The sequence below is a fragment of the Sebastes fasciatus genome, chromosome 8 (genome assembly GCF_043250625.1).
Source record: "Sebastes fasciatus isolate fSebFas1 chromosome 8, fSebFas1.pri, whole genome shotgun sequence".
NCBI lineage: Eukaryota > Metazoa > Chordata > Actinopteri > Perciformes > Sebastidae > Sebastes > Sebastes fasciatus.
In genome coordinates this window covers 9,146,584-9,161,753 of record NC_133802.1, presented here as the reverse complement: position 1 = coordinate 9,161,753, position 15,170 = coordinate 9,146,584, and the positions used below count along the sequence as shown (strand labels likewise).

At 43.8% G+C, this 15,170-nt stretch overlaps 1 protein-coding gene across 5 annotated transcripts in view; it reads left to right on the top strand.

Annotated features, from left to right (window-relative positions):
- Positions 1 to 8,490: 8,490 nt before the first annotated feature.
- The window catches only part of atp2b3b (ATPase plasma membrane Ca2+ transporting 3b), a 65,938-nt gene continuing 59,258 nt past the window's right edge, over positions 8,491 to 15,170 (top strand). The window contains exons 1-3 of one of the 5 annotated variants that reach the window (XM_074643165.1): positions 8,492 to 8,845; positions 9,491 to 9,635; positions 13,982 to 14,812. In XM_074643165.1, the coding sequence (XP_074499266.1) occupies positions 14,578 to 14,812 (235 nt within the window). In that variant the 5' untranslated portion in view covers positions 8,492 to 8,845; positions 9,491 to 9,635; positions 13,982 to 14,577. Of the gene's footprint in view, positions 8,856 to 9,490; positions 9,636 to 13,981; positions 14,813 to 15,170 lie in introns of all 5 variants that reach the window. The other 4 variants (XM_074643167.1, XM_074643163.1, XM_074643164.1 and 1 more) reach the window with 4 other exon arrangements.

Sequence of the window (15,170 nt, the reverse complement as noted above, 5' to 3'; positions counted from 1 at the left end):
CGGTCATGTGACCAGAACTTGGCGTTCCTTCACCAGATTTCACAATGGTGGCGACGTCACAAACTTTCTAATTTTACAGCTAAACCGTGCACTACAAGATGATTCTGAAAACATTTGAGGAGAGAAATAGGCATTAACGTAACTTAATATTGATTCATATTTGATCAGCGTGGCCTAGTTTGACCGTTTGGTCGGAGTTGACGAGTGATTGACAGCCTGCTCTCATAGACAGCAGATGGACAGCAGACCTCAGATCAGCTCTTACTGCTTGTTTTTCCTCTGGTATGTGAAATTTTGCAGATGCCGTTAGGAGCACCGGAGGACACAGAGGAACATGATTTTTTCCAGGTTACCTGTTTCATGCACTACTGTCAGGATATAGCAACCGTTTTATAAAAATAACTTTTTTTTCATATTTGATCCAATCTCGCCTACTTCAGCTTTAATACATGTCCTAGCCATCTCTATCTTCTTCTTATCAATATTGTTTCCATGTCCAAGCACCCTGTCCTTTTGTGTAGTTCGTGGTTTGTAATCTTCCTATAGGCCAGAATATCCTCATGATCTTTCTGAGGCAGGTTTGTGAAAGCTGGAAAGCCTGCCTATGTCTCCTTCAGTCATTCTCCAGCACTCAGCACCATATAGAAGGACAGATAGTACACAGCTGTTGTATAACTTTATCTTGGTGTTTCCAGTTATATGTGTCGACTTCCAGATGTTTCCAAGTATTAGAAATGCTGTCCTTGCTTTTCCTGATCTGGCCATAATGTCTTGGTCAGCTCCACCATCTGATGTTACCCGGCTTCTGAGGTATGCGAAAGATGACGTACATGTCAGTTGTTGTCCATTTAGCTCTATGACAGGTGGTTCTTTTATATTGAGGGGCATGACTTCTGTTTTCTTGATGTTAATCTTAAAGCTGAAGTAGGCGAGATTGGAGCAAATATGATTTTAAAAAAGTATTTTTTATAAAACGGTCACTATATCGTGACAGTAGTACATGAAACAGGTAACCTGACAAAAATCATGTGCCTCTGTGGCCTCCGGTGCCCCTAACGGCATCTACAAGATTTCACTTACCGGAGGAAAACAAGCAGTCAGAGCTGATCTGAGGGTCCGCTGTCCAGCTAAGCTGAGAGCCGGCTGTCAATCACTCGCGAACTCCGACCAAATGGTCAAACTAGGCCGCGCTGATCAAATATGAATCAATATCATGTTACGTTAATGCCTATTTCTCGCCTCAAATGTTTTCAGAATCATCTTGTAGTGTACGGTTTAGCTGTAAAATGAGAAAGTTTGTGAAATCTGTTGAAGGAACGCCAAGTTCCGGTCACATGACCGGAGCACAGCCAATAGGAACGCTCGCTCAATGAAATGACCTGTGATTGGTCAAAGTCTCCCGTCACGGGCTCGATTTTCTAAAGCCTGAAAACAGAGCCATGAGGAGGAGCAGAAGTTTAGTTATCTCTCAGAACACTTGAATTACAATATACTGAAAGGTTATTATGGCATTCTTGCCCAATGATGCTAAAAATATACTGCCTACTGCAGGTTTAAGTCTCAGCATGCTTGCATTCTTCTGTAGTCTAGATTTTTTGTCTTGCATGTGACTTGGCAGATGTGATAGGAGAGCGGGGTCGTCAGCATAGTCTAAGTCCTCTAAGTTGGAAAAGAGGGTAATTCTGATGCCAGTGTTTGAGTTGTTTAGGGTTGTTCACATTACCCAGTCCACAACTACAATGAACAACTGAGATGACATCACACACCCCTGTCTCACTCCTGATTTAACAAGGAAGCGGGTGATATTTGTGCATCCTACTATGCATCTGAAGTCAGTATAGAACCCTTTCACAAGTGATACTATCTTCGCCTGTATTCCATAATGTTGGAGAATTTTTCCAAAGACTGTCCCTGGAGGCTATCAAATGCTTTCTCAAAATCAATGAAGTTGATGATGAGTTGTCTCTGCCACTCTGTACATTGCTCGATGATATTTCTTAACACAAAAAATATGGTCATTGCAGCTTTTCCCTTTCCTAAATCCTGCCTGTTCTTTCCTTAGTATGTTGTCCACAGCTGTTTTCATTCTGTTCATCAATATTTTGCAGAATATTTTGCTTGGGATGGAAAGTCATGTAATTCCCCTCCAGTTGTTACAATTGGTTAGGTCTCCTTTCTTGGGTTTAGCTTGATGATGGTTCCTTCTTGCCATGTATTTGGCTCATTAGGTCTCATTTTGCCATATCTTCTCAAACAATGGATGTAGAATGTTAGCCGCGAGGGTTGGGTCGGTTTTAAATAGCTCTGCTGATAATTGGTAATTTCCTGGGGCTTTGTTGTTCTTGATGATAGATGATTCGTAGTCCATATGAACAGTGAGATGAAACGATGGATGGGTCAGCAGACAGTCAGAAGTCTATCAAGGCCCTATCAAGATGCACCCTTTCTTTCCAGCAATGTGAATACAAACATTGACTAAGAATCAGCAGTCGATCCCAGCTGACATTGGGCGAAGGCGGAGTACACCCTGGACAGGGCTGACAAATAGAGACAGACAACCATTCAAGCTCACATTCACACCTATGGGACATTCAGAGTTAGTTTAGCTGTGAGAATATCAGTGAATGTTCAGTGGAAGTTTGTGCAGAAATAAATGCTGCTGCAGCTCCTCCAGACCAGCAGAGGTTTCCTGTGTCTTGTTTCCCGGCCGCTGAGTGAAGTGACGAGGGTTAAATACCAACTGATAATATAAGAGCATGTCAGGGAGGTTGATGAGTCAGCAGGAAAAGTTAACACCGTGGTTTGTCCGTTCTGGGCTACTGTAGAAACATGGCGGCCGGCCTATGGAGTTATAAACGGCTCATTCTAAGGCAACGAAAACACGATTCTTATTTTCAGGTGATTATACACTCAAGAAAACATGCTTATTAATATTATATTCCATTTCTGCCAATAGTTATCCCCCTTAATGTTACACACTGGTCCTTTAAAGTGTCAGTAGGCAGTATATTTTTGACATCATTGGGCAAAAATTCCATAATAACCTTTCAGCATATTGTAATTCAAGTGTTCTGAGAGATAACTAAACTTATACACCTCCTCATGGCTCTGTTTTCAGGCTTTAGAAAATCTAGCCCGTGACGGGAGACTTGACCAATCACAGGTCATTTCATTGAGAGAGCGTTCCTATTGGCTGTGCTCCGGTCATGTGACCAGAACTTGGCGTTCCTTCATCAGATTTCACAAGGGCGGTGGCGTCACAAACTTACTCATTTTACAACTAAAACGTGCACTACAAGATGATTCTGAAAACATTTGAGGAGAGAAATAGGCATTACAGTAACATAATATTGATTTATATTTGATCAGCGCTGCCTAGTTTGACTGTTTGGTAGGAGTGATTGACAGCCGGCTCTCATAGACAGCAGATGGACAGCAGACCTCAGATCAGCTCTTACTGCTTGTTTTCCTCCGGTCTGTGAAATCTTGTAGATGCCGTTAGGAGCACCGGAGGACACAGAGTCACATGATTTTTTCCAGGTTACCTGTTTCATGCACTACTGTCACGATATAGCGACCGTTTTATAAAAATAGCTTTTTAAAATCATATTTGCTCCAATCTCGCCTACTTCAGCTTTAAGAGTGTTTTAAGCCGGCCTAATGTCCCTTCACCCGGCACATTTATATGACTTTGCCACTACTCAGGCAGAACTCCTATTCTTAGAAGATTCCACTTCTCTCCAGATGAGGTGTTTGAAAGTAGAAAAGAAGAAATTTTTTGTGTATATTTGTTGAAATAATAAAACAGATTAGTGCTCATCCACAAAGAAAGTATGTCAGATTTGTTTTTTTATATGTGCCTCTGGGAGATGGTGTGGAACAGTTGAAGATATGAGGAGGGAAAGATAAAATCAGCAACAAAGCTTTTCATCAAGATGTGTGTGTGCGTGAATATATATGTGTGTGTGTGTGCGCTGCATGGACGGGCAAGTCTGTGGTCCATCTCCCTGCAGTGTAGAGGATATCTATTAATAAGTTCATCTGATTCATCTATAAATACATTTCTCCTCTTTCTCCTCACACTGGCTCACTGCATAACAAGCTTTGACAGTAGCCAGTTGGGTAAAGCCATGCATGCCGATGGGGGGGTGGGCTGCATGAAATGAAGGAATGATGCTTTGTTCTTCAGCACTAGGGTGTGCTAGCTTTCAGCACAGCGGACAGTGCCTCGGGCCTCTGCTTAGTTTGGTCGCACAGAAGAAGAGAAGAGAAGAGAAGAAGAAGTGTCTGCTGCTTCTAACCACATCGGTCAACACTGAGTCCATTCCCCGGGGGCCCGTGAGCTGTGGACCGTTAAGTACCCCCCCAAAGAGGGGACCCCACCCCCCCAAGGGCTCTGTGAGCGGGCTCCACGGTGTCCCCAGGTATAGTAAAGGTGCAGTTTTTGCACTTTCACAGAGTTCACTTGCCAACCAAACAGTGTGTCCAACAAGTCTGAGATTTAGTCGGTGGCCCTCTTTGTCTCTTCAGTTGCTATTGCTGCACACACAATGCATCCAAATGTAAAACTCATCTCCTCCTGTTCCCCAGAGGACTTCATTAACTGGATACATGTTGAATCACATTATGTGTTCATCAATCAAGGATAGGAGCAAACAAGCATTTATATAAACGCTGCAGGTTTGGATTGTACTATATGACTTACCAGAAGTTAACATAAAGGCATAAAGTGGTGGAAAGTATTCAGTCATGTACTTATAGCTTCTTTATACTTCTACTCCACCACATAATAAATATTTTACTTTTGAATTCATACGTGTATTTTACAGTTACTTTTTTTTTTTACATTTTACATTAAGACATATGATAAGCTATTAAATATTAAACAAGTGGCTCCCAACCTTTTGGGGTTGTGACCCGGCCCTTATAAAAAGCAGGGTCAAGATTCAGATGATGAGTTGTTAGCAGTTCCACCAAAGAGACATTTCCCCTCTTAACTTCTTGGATTGTTTCATTTAAACAACTAGTCGAAGTCCATCCATCCGTCCATTATCTGTAACCACTTATCCTTTACAGGGTACACCCTGGACAGGTCGTCAGACTATCACAGGGTTGACACGTAGGGACAGACAACTGTTCACATTCACACCTACTGACGATTTAGATTCAACAATTAACCTGCATGTGTTTGGACTGTGGGAGGAAGCCGGGGAAAACCCACGCTAACACGGGGAGAACATGCAAACTCCACACAGAAGGGCCCCAAGCACTGGTTAAGGTCCAAAGAGATTTTTTTTTTAATATATTTTGAAAAAAATAGAGAAAATTAAAAGACAAAAAGAAATCTCTAGACCCCTCAGGTTTATCTTGTGACCCTTACGAGGGGACCTAACCCCCTGGTTGTGAAATACTGGATTCATCTAACTGCATATAAAGCAATCAAAACTAGTTCCACCTGCTGCTCACACATTAATGCATCATGAGTACTTTTGATACTTTGATACATTTTACAAGTAGGATTTTGAATGAGGGACTTTTACATGTAATGCATTTTTACATAGTTGTACTTTTACTTAAAGCTGAAGTAGGCGAGATTGGAGCAAATATGATTAAAAAAAGTTATTTTTATAAAACGGTCGCTATATCATGACAGTAGAACACGAAACAGGTAACCTGAAAAACATCATGTGCGTCTGTGTCCACCGGTGTCCTCCGGTGCTCCTAAAAGCATCTGCAAGATTTCACAGACCGGAGGAAAACAAGCAGTCAGAGCTGATCTGAGGTCTGCTGTCTATGAGACGGCTGTCAGTCACTCGCGAACTCCGACCAAACGATCAGCGCTGATCAAATATGAATCAATATTATGCTACTGTAATGCCTATTCCTCACCTCAAATGTTTTCAGAATCATCTTGTTGTGTACGGTTTAGCTGTAAAATTAGAAAGTTTGTGACGCACCCCGCCATTGTGAAATTTGGTGAAAGAACGCCAAGTTCTGGTCACATGACCGGAGCACAGCCAATAGGAATGCTCTCTCAATAAAATGACCTGTGATTGGTCAAAGTCTCCCGTCACGGGCTAGATTTTCTAAAGCCTGAAAACAGAGCCATGAGGAGGAGCAGAAGTCTAGTTTTCTCTCAGAACATTTGAATTACCATATGCTGAAAGGTTATTATGGAACTTTTGCCCAATGATGCCAAAAATATACTGCCTACTGCTACTTTAAGTAAATGATAAGTATTAATTAGAGGTCCTACAATGTTTCATTACCCACCTGCTTGGACACACATGGTAAATCATTTTAAGCTGGTGCAACTTAAAAACACAGGTTCCCTTGCTGTCTTAAAAATGCGAATTAACTGAAGTTAGCTTGAATAATTATTTCAAAGTCATCTTATGAGTTTAACTTTTGGCGATGTAACAATAAACTGACCTTGAGAGAACTCTTAGAAATCAAATTCGGTAAATTGAAGTTGAATCATCATCTGTTTGCTACAGACAGACTTTTCTCAGTTTGATGAGACAGTTGTTCTCCTGCATTAGTACTCAACACCCTGTGGAGCTACACCCGTGGGTTTGGTACAGTTTGAGTGGATGGATGTATAGGGACTGAATAACTATCTTCATTCTAATTCACAATGTTTTCATCATTATGAAAAGAAAAAAACATGATTTATCTTAACATGGATTAAAGGCTCTCAACTCTCAAACAATGCATGCTGGGAAGTCTGCCATATGGTAAATGGACCTGCATTTATAGCGCTTTTGTAGTCTTCTGACCACTCAAAGCGCTTTACACTACATGTCAACATTCACCCATTCACACACACACATTCATACACAGAGGCTGCATGGCCACGTAAAAGCTCATTCACGCAACAATGGGACAGATTTGGGGTTCAGTATCAGTATCTTCGACATGTGGACCGGAGGAGCCGGAGATCGAACCGCCTCTATACCGCTGAGCCACAGCCGCCCCATATGCTAATCATGTTTCTTTAGCATCTTAATTTAATGAGATAGTTGAACTCAATGCAGTACATTCATTCAACTCATCATTTCAAGTTAAACGACTTCAAGTCAGGTCAACTCATGTTTGATTAGCCTATAGTTGATTCCACTATACGGTGTTGTACAACGCAGTTGTTTCCAAGACTTTTCCCATTTTTCTTTTCATTCTATATTTATCTATAGGCCCCATCTAAGATAAGATAAGATAAGATATACTTTTATTGTCCCCGTGGGGAAATTGTTCCTGGACTCCGTCCAACTGCAGTTACAAACACTAAATTAAAACAGCATCAACAACAATAATAAACGATTCCACACAAGACAGGGTAACAGTTCCACAGAAACAGATGTTTCAACACATACACAGTCCAGGTACACAATGGCACATACTATCACACACACCATGGAAGGTATTGCACCCAGGTAGTGCACTGCACCGTCTACCGTCTTGCCCATATTGCACAGACAATAGCCCAATATTACACAGATGCAACATATTGCACTGTCCCTATTTAACATATTGCACTGTCCTAACATAATGCACTGTCCTTATGATAGCTCAATTAGATAGTTGAACTCAACGCAGTACATTCATTCAACTCATCATTTCAAGTTAAACGACTTCAAGTCGGGTCAGCTCATGTTTATCGAGAAAGATTATTTTTCTTTTCTCTCTATATTTATCTATAGGCCCGTTCTATATTTTATAATTTGCGTGTTTTTTTTTTTATTTTCAATCTTTCAAAGAATCCTCACAATGTGAGCTTTATAATATACAGCAGCCACTGAGGTCATCTGCATGTTTAAAACATGCTTCTAAATACCAACTGAGAATATATAAGAGCGTACACTGCGGTGTGTGTCTGGTGTCGTCATCACGCAGGTTGACGTGTACAGCATCCCCCCCCCCCACCCTCCATCCTCCTCACTCGGCTCTTCTCGCGGATGCTGCGACCGAGCTCCTGTGCGCGCCGGCTCTCTCAGTGGCTCAACCCCTCCTCCTCCTCCTCCTCCTCTTCCTCCTCCTCCTCCTCCTCCTCCTCCAAAGATGTCGCATGAGCTTCAGCTCTCACCGCGGCGCGTCTCTTTTCTTTTTCTCTCTTCTTTTCTCTCCCAGTGCCCCCAACAGTTAACAGTTAACAGTTAACCTAATTCTGTCAAATTAGCAGCAGCTCCTCACCGCCGGGAGCAGCTCGCCCGAGTCTAGGACTAACCCCCCCCACCTCCATCCATCCTCCATCCATCCTCCATCCATCCATCCATCCTCCCTACCAAGGAGGTGTTTAAACCCTCAACCCGGCGCATACTCTCTCTCTCTCTCTCTCTTTCTCTCTCTCTCTCCCCTCTCTCTCCTCTCCCTCTCTCCATCTCTCTCTCTCTCTCTCTCCTCTCTCTCCATCTCTCTCTCTCCTCTCCCTCTCTCCATCTCTCTCTCTCTCTCTCTCTCTCTCCATCTCTCTCTCTCCTCTCTCTCTCTCTCTCTCTCGCGCCGCAGCAGAACTCCGCCGACCGACCGTCAGGTGACCGGAGAGCGCGCGGAGCAGCGGAATATCTCATCAGCACCGTCGTCGTCCTCTTTCATCCCTCCACTCCTCTTCGGACTCCAGGCTACCGGAGGAGCTGCCGCAGCACCCGGTCCTCCCGGTCTCCCCCCGCCGTCACCACCACCACCACCACCCCCTCCCGTGTTGTATATTAGAGCTCTACTCTCATCCGGTTTGGGGACATTTCTCTCTCTCTCTCTGCTCCTCCACGCGCACACAACGCAGATTAACGGGGATTCTGCCTCCCCGGCTCGCGCGCTGATGCTGATGTCCTTGAGCTCGGCCTGCACGGTGAGTGTCGGTGAGTCCGTGCGTGCCCGCGTGCGTGACTGTTATTTACCCACCGGGGCGCCGTTTTTTTTGTGTGTGTTATAATGAAGATGTCTGTGATTCATTAGTAGCATGTAGCTGGATGTTTCTTAACAATGTGAAGCAGCTAGGGCCTATATAATGTGCATCTCTCACCGCAGGCCTTACACAGCTGGAATAAAAGCCCTATACAGTATAGGACGTACCATAATGCCCTGGCAAATAGACATTTATGAGGGACTATATGTGTGTATGCGTAATGATACGTATCCATCCATCCATCCGGTCGTGTCCTATAGTGTCAGTGGATGGATGGAGCCGCTCGCCTCCTGCTTTTTTCCCGGCTGCTAGTATATGTACCATGCAGGCTTTAAGCTATTGGGTATCAATTGCGTTGTTTTGTCTCGGTTACGGCGCGTCGCACCTGCAGCGCTGAGCTGCGGGGGTGTCGATTTGATCTGGTAAATGATCTCTGGCCGGAGGGACCTTCACAAGTCTGCTCCGTTCAGGGTCGGTTTGAGTCTGGGCCGGGCCGGTAACCTTGCGGAGGGACACATCGGGTAGGCATGTGTGGCGCACCATATAGGCTTCACTCTCTCTCTCTTTCTCCTTGCATTTTTTTTTCAGTATGGCCTACATCAGTGTAGTTTCTCGCTAGGCATTAATCAGGACCTCCTCTTGTTGCCATATATGTGGTGATGATGATGGTGATGGTGATGATGATGATGAGGAGGATGAGCAGAGGGATGATGAAGCTCAGGCACGTCTGAAGGTGACCAGGAAAGGTCGTTTTGTGTGTGGGAAGCACACTGTTTCATGGGGGCCATTCCTGCACAGAAGTGCACAGTCTTGCTGGCAAATTGCAAGTATTTAGTGTGTGTGTGGCTTTGGGTGGACGAGGAGGAGGAGGAGATAGACATGGGACGTTGTGAGTGCCAGAGTGTGTGTGTGTGTGTGTGTGTGTGTGTGTGTGTGTGTGAGATGCAAGAGAGATGGATACACATCAGAGTGGACGACGGTCAGTCTGAACTGGGACTTTCTTTCTTTCTTTCTTTCTTTCTTTCCAAGTCCAATCACAGGCCCCTCCCTTTGCCAAGCATGTCATCATCATCATCATCATCATCATCATCATCATCATCATCATCATCCTCGTCATCGTCAGCATCATCCAGTTGCTTTAATGTGCTCTACAGTAATGCAGATATATCTGTGCCCTCTTAGCTCCACACTTCTAAGTGTGTTATTCCCGCTGGGCATTACAGAAGTGTGTGACTGGCGCCGAGCCAGCGACGGCAGGCAGCAGCCCAGATACAAGGGCCCCGCCAGAGGTGACCCCTTCAGATGCCTGTTGGAAAGTAGGACTGCAGGTGCACACAAGTGGACCGCAGACTAAATACTGACAAGTTCTCACACACGCACACACGCACATATACAGGCGCATACACACACACACACACACACACACACACACACACACACTGCTGGCCTAGAATCAAATCCCAGGAGGACCTTCACTCCGGTGTGTTCCCCACTCTGTACCCTCCTCAACTTTCTTGCTTCTGTGATAAAGAAATAATACCTGAGGGGAAAAAAGAGAGGCCACTTTCTCTTAAAAAAAACAACAAAAAAAAACAATCAAATTGCTCCGACCCCCTGAGGGATGGTGTGCGGAGAAGCAGGGCTAGCATTCAGGATAAATGGGCAGGCCACTGAGGATTGTGGTGACCTTTTGTCTGACTCTTTTCATGTTCAAACACATTTTCAGCCAGTACCCCCATCCCCCTCACTCTCTTTTACTTTCATTTTGAAAGCAGAGTATGACACATTTGTTTGTGTGTCATGTCAGCGATCATATAAGTGATGTCTCTGGGCTGTTAGTGTCTTTTTGTGTATTGTACACTTGCGATGCTCGAATCCTATGGCTAAAGTGGACTGTATTTGTGTGTGTCTGTGTGTTTGTGTGTGTGTGTGTGTATGTAAGAGTTAGAAAGGCATAATAAATTGTGTAACAAAGTTTTTTTTTTTTTCAGTTTATGTAATGCAGGCGCACATGTGCACATGCACATCAAAGCTCTGAAACAAACAGAAAGACACGGTCAGAGTTAGTTGCAGTAGTTGGGAGGCTGAACAGAAGAGCTTTTTTTCTTGCGTGAGCGTTATAAAATCAGACAGAATCAGTGAGTAAGAGACCGGGCTGGGAAGAAAATGCTCGACTGGCTGAGTAAATAAATGATTGCAGTAGCAGGAAGCAGATAGACAGGGATAGCAACAAAATGAGGGAGTCAGGAGAGGAGGAAAAAGCGGATGGTAAAATAATAACAAGCAATGACACAAACCATGTAAAAAAAAACAAAAAAAACCCCAGACAATCCATAATGAATCCATATATAGAGAGTAGACAGATACAGATAGATAGATGGGAGAGCAGGCAAATAAGAAAAGATGGAGCGAGAGGAAGCTTCAAAGGCAGAGCTGGGTGACTCAGTCATAAACTAACACTCTCAGTCAGGATGGAGGCATGGCAGGGCAGAGAGGAAAAAAGGGAGGGAGAAGATGCAAGAGGCAGAGGGAGCTGAGGGAGAGTGAAGAGTGGAGAGGAGGGAGGAGAAAAGGAATTAATGATGAGATTCTCTTCTTTTTTTTTTAATGCTCATCCTTTAGAATGGACATTTAGAACGTGTTGTGTCATGTGTGACGCTGAGAATATTTAGTTACACGCAGCGCTAATTGCTCATGTGGGACGAAGCTTCGTCTCTCTCAGTGTGGCTGAAGTTGCTGTCCTACTCGGCGCTATACTGTGTCAGATTTATTCCAATTCAATCTGTTCCAGAGATGGGTTGAAATGTTATTTAGTGATTGGGGAATTGTTTTTCAGGGGATTCAACAAGCACAGTTCACTTCCCCTCTTTCGGGTGTCACAAGCCTTTTATTAGGCTGAACAAGTTGAACAGGAATTAATCACACCTATAAGGCATGTGGATGTGTGCCGGCACGGCACGGTTTGTGACAGTGGATAGACTGTTTGAAGTTATCATTACTTGGGTTAACCTAAAGGAACATGATGGTAATCATATTTATTTGTCTTATTAACAACAAATCCCAACAATTGATTGTGCCATAGAGCCGTTGTTGTCCAGAAAGTATTAAAACGCATTGCTGGAAATACTCACTAGAGCACCAAATGCTCCTGTTTGAGTAATGGTTGATAAAAACTAGAGCGCCCAGTTGTTCAAGGAAATTACTGTCTGACTTGACTTTAGAAATGAAACTACATATTTATGAGGTCTTTTTAAAGATTTAAGTCCTGAGTAGGAACCAATGGGCTTGGAACTGAGAGCCAAAGACAGAGGTTAGGGAAGTCAGAAAGTAGAGAAGCGAAGTCCCTCCCATTCCGGTGGACCACCATGGGACCTTTTTTCGGAAATATAAATATGTACGGTAGTCAACGGCGAGAGACATATTTTTTTGTATCCTGTTTGAATTGCGCCATGAATCACACATATGATTTTTCTCAATTTAAAATATAATTTTTCCAAGTCAAGAAAGTCTCAGTTTGTCGTAGTATCATTTAGTTTTGTGTTAAAGCTAGCTAGCTAGCTAACGTAGCTGTGTTCCACGCAAAGATGTAACGTTATCTTACCTGATGTGTTTTATCCAGCGACTCCTGGTCTTTTTATCAGCCGGGAAGAGAAAGAAAATCAGACCCGTTGCTGGTGTGAGTTCATCCCAATAGGAAACACACAGGTATCGTAGCTTCAGAGAGAGCGACGTCACTACGACACTTTTGGGTGTGTCGTCTTTTTAATTACGTATTTTCAGCCTTATACTTCAACTATTTTATAACAATCTGTAACTTTCTTGACTTGCAAAATTATCTTTGAAATTGACAAATATCATATGTGTGATTCATAACGCAATTCAAATCGGATCAAAACATTATTTGTCTTTTGCTGTTGACTACCGTTCATATTTTCTCCGTAAATAAAGTCCCATGGTGGTCCACCGGAAGGGGAGGGACTTTGCCTCTCTTCAGAGAGATGGACCACCACCTTGTTGGTCTTTTCATGGGGTTTACTGACAACAAACAATAGAATAATGCCATCCTGTAGGGAAGGTGGTGCTTTATTTTTAGTGGATGACAGCAAAGCAACATTTAGGTGATTGTTTGATTTGTATAGCTTGGAGAAAGCTGTCAGCTAGCTTACTGACAGAGCAGATCGAAATATTGCTTTTTTACATGTTAAACTGTAACATCATGTTTATGCTTGTCGAACAGGTTTAAAGTAGACTTGATAAAGTCTTGGCTTTACACTTGCTAAAGTTTTACTGCACTTTTTTCACATTTTTCTTATTCATTGCATTTCAGGCAGTCTTTTGCGTTGTGTTTATCGTGCATGTTCACATCATGATCACGATGGAAATACGATTTATCGGTTTGCACTAGTGAGTGTTGGACTTTTGTCAGCTCAAAATTAATTCTAATGATACTCCGTGTCAGCTGCATATGTAAATAAGCCACTGTTTTCTAACATGTTAGCCATAAGGAATTTATAAAGTGATGTCAGTGTTATGTTTACAGCTTGTTGTGCTGCCCCCAAGTGGCCAAAAAATCAATGATCGTAGGTTTAAACATTGCATGAAGTGAGACAAAGGTGTTTACGGCGAAATGCGTGGAAAAACTGAGCAAAGGTGTATGTACTGTATGTGTGTCCTTTGAATATCTCGAGAACCGTTCATCCGATCTACTTCACACTTGGCGGGTGTTTTGCTGGGGACCCGAGGCCGTGCATTGTTGAAGTTGGTGCAATTTGGACACGCGACACGCTCAATATTTATCAACTTTGAATAAACAATGTCAACAGCGCTCTTCTTCAGGCTTCAGGGCTCTGCAGACTAAGTCAAGCACGTTGTCTGCGGCCCCTAACAACGCAATCAGACAGTTCCGAATGGGCACGCGTGTCGAACGGCCACGCCCCGAACAGACACTGCACTAGTACCAATAATGATCTTATATATAATCAGATGTATCATGTTTGTACCCATGACTGTATACATCAAGTCATAGCCTACTAGACCAACAGAGTGGTAATGTTTTATCTCTTCCTTTCTCTCTCTTAGGTCCTGGTGGTGCAGCAGTAGCTACCTCTAAACTGGATCCACTTCCTGTCTCTGGTTTATCAGCCGCCTTTGCCTTGCTCGCCCCTCTCTCCATCCGTCCGTCATCCCTCCATCCCCGTCTGTAAGTCTGTCAGCCCGTCCGTCTGTCTGTCCATGGACTGGCCGTGACCCTGGAGGGAGGGGGACAGAAACGAGGAAAGAGCGGAGTCGCAGAGGAGACGAAGGAAAAGAAAGCTGGATTCATTCAGACCTCACGCTTCTGAAGTGCCCCCACTTGCTGTCCTTGATCCCCCTCACCCTCCTCCTCCTCCTGTTATGGAGAATTAAAGGAGCAGTGGGAGGCTAGGCCAAGATAGTGAGGAGAAAAAAACAAAAACAAACAACCAACGTCCCTTCATTGCCCTAAATGAAATTTAAAAAAGGGTTTAGGTGTATGATTATATTAACACATTTTCAAGTAAGAAATCAAGACTGAACCAAGATTCTCACTGTTGAGCACATGAACAACCCTCCACCAACCAAACGAAAGGGGAACTGAGTTGAGGACAGACTACAGAGCGAAAGGAGGACCAAAACAGAAGAAAAATCTTACTGACATGTCAACAACAGCCACTATGGGTGAAATGGCAAACAGTGCAGTGGAGTTTTATCCCAAAGGGACGCGAGGAGCAAGGGCAGATGGCAGCCAAGCAGGGGGAGAATTTGGGGTCACGGCGTTGGAGCTCACGGAGCTGATGGAGCTCCGAGGGACCGATGCCCTGCAGAAAATCCAGGAGAGCTACGGAGACACAGAGGGGCTCTGCCAGAGACTACAGTCCCACACCTCTGAAGGTGAGCAGGCATGGATGGATGAATGGTTGAATTGTTAAAAAAGTAGATCAGTGGATGGATGAATAATGGAGGAGTAGATGGCTAGATGGATGAATGGATGAGAGCACAATTATGAAAAGACTGATGAAAGGAATGGTTGGGTGGATGAGTAGATACATGAATGGGTGAATGCTGGATGGATTTATAGAGTGGATAAATGGAGATGGACTGGTACACTGAGATGAGTTGAAAGAGCGAGTGGAAGGATGAGTGACATCGTACTCTTGGGTGGAGTCACACATAAACACCACTGCACGACTGTTGTTGCTGCAAACTGTGTCCAAATCATCCGTCTGATTCCTACGCCATCATCGTTTGG